Here is a 681-nt window from a genome sequence, read left to right on the forward strand (position 1 = left end):
TGCTGAAGCCTGTTCTTGGTCTTTTCCAGTTTGTCATAAGCAGCTGCCTTCTCTTCGTACTGCTGGGTGAGGCTTTCGATTTCCTTCTGGAACCTCTTCTTACCCTCTTCCATGGCTTCCACGGTGCTGGCAAAGTCCTGCAGCTTCTTCTTCGAGTCGGAGAGCTGAAATGGCAGTGTCCAGGGTGGGGTGAGAGGAGGGCCATGAGGGACCCCGTCCTTGCCCCCCAGACCCTGAGAAGTAAAGACCACCCTCTCCTTGTTGAAGAAATTCAGTGGACAATGGGGAACCAGGGAGCCAAGCACCATGACGGCACTCAGCCACAAACGAAACACAGAGCCCTGATGTACACTCGAGGGCTCTGGGCCGGCGGGAGTTAGAGGGCCGGGACTGCAGCGAGCATGTGCAGTGGCACCTGGATGTTCAGCGTGGAGATGTGGCGCTCCAGGTTCTGCTTGGCCTCCACCTCTTCATCCAACTGGTCCTGCAGGCTGTTCCTCTCCTCCTCCAGCTGCCGCAGCTTCGTGGACACATTGAGCTTCTGCCGCGTCTCCTCCTGAAGCAGCTCCTGGGGAGGGACACATGGAGATCTCAGGGACCCATCCCGAGGTCACAGCCCAGGACCCCCAGTGGAGGATGTGGCGGGGGGGTCACCACCGCGTCCCCTTGCGACGGGCACCA

General features: G+C 59.5%; 1 protein-coding gene and 1 long non-coding RNA gene across 2 annotated transcripts in view; one reads left to right on the plus strand and one right to left on the minus strand.

The window, feature by feature from the left end:
• Positions 1-681, minus strand: part of MYH11 (myosin heavy chain 11) — a 124934-nt gene that overhangs the window by 19393 nt on the left and 104860 nt on the right. Inside the window, exons 31-32 of the mRNA XM_006146566.3 lie at positions 416-568; positions 3-164 (exon numbers count right to left, since the gene is read on the minus strand). Of these exons, the coding sequence (XP_006146628.1) occupies positions 3-164; positions 416-568 (315 nt within the window). The remainder of the gene's footprint in view (positions 1-2; positions 165-415; positions 569-681) is intronic.
• LOC114007474 (uncharacterized) overlaps positions 150-681 on the plus strand; it is a 1629-nt gene continuing 1097 nt past the window's right edge. Inside the window, exon 1 of the long non-coding RNA XR_003549097.1 lies at positions 150-609. This is a non-coding gene — a long non-coding RNA (uncharacterized LOC114007474). The remainder of the gene's footprint in view (positions 610-681) is intronic.

The sequence above is a fragment of the Tupaia chinensis genome, unplaced genomic scaffold (assembly GCF_000334495.1).
Source record: "Tupaia chinensis unplaced genomic scaffold, TupChi_1.0 Scaffold000182_1, whole genome shotgun sequence".
Classification (NCBI taxonomy): domain Eukaryota; kingdom Metazoa; phylum Chordata; class Mammalia; order Scandentia; family Tupaiidae; genus Tupaia; species Tupaia belangeri.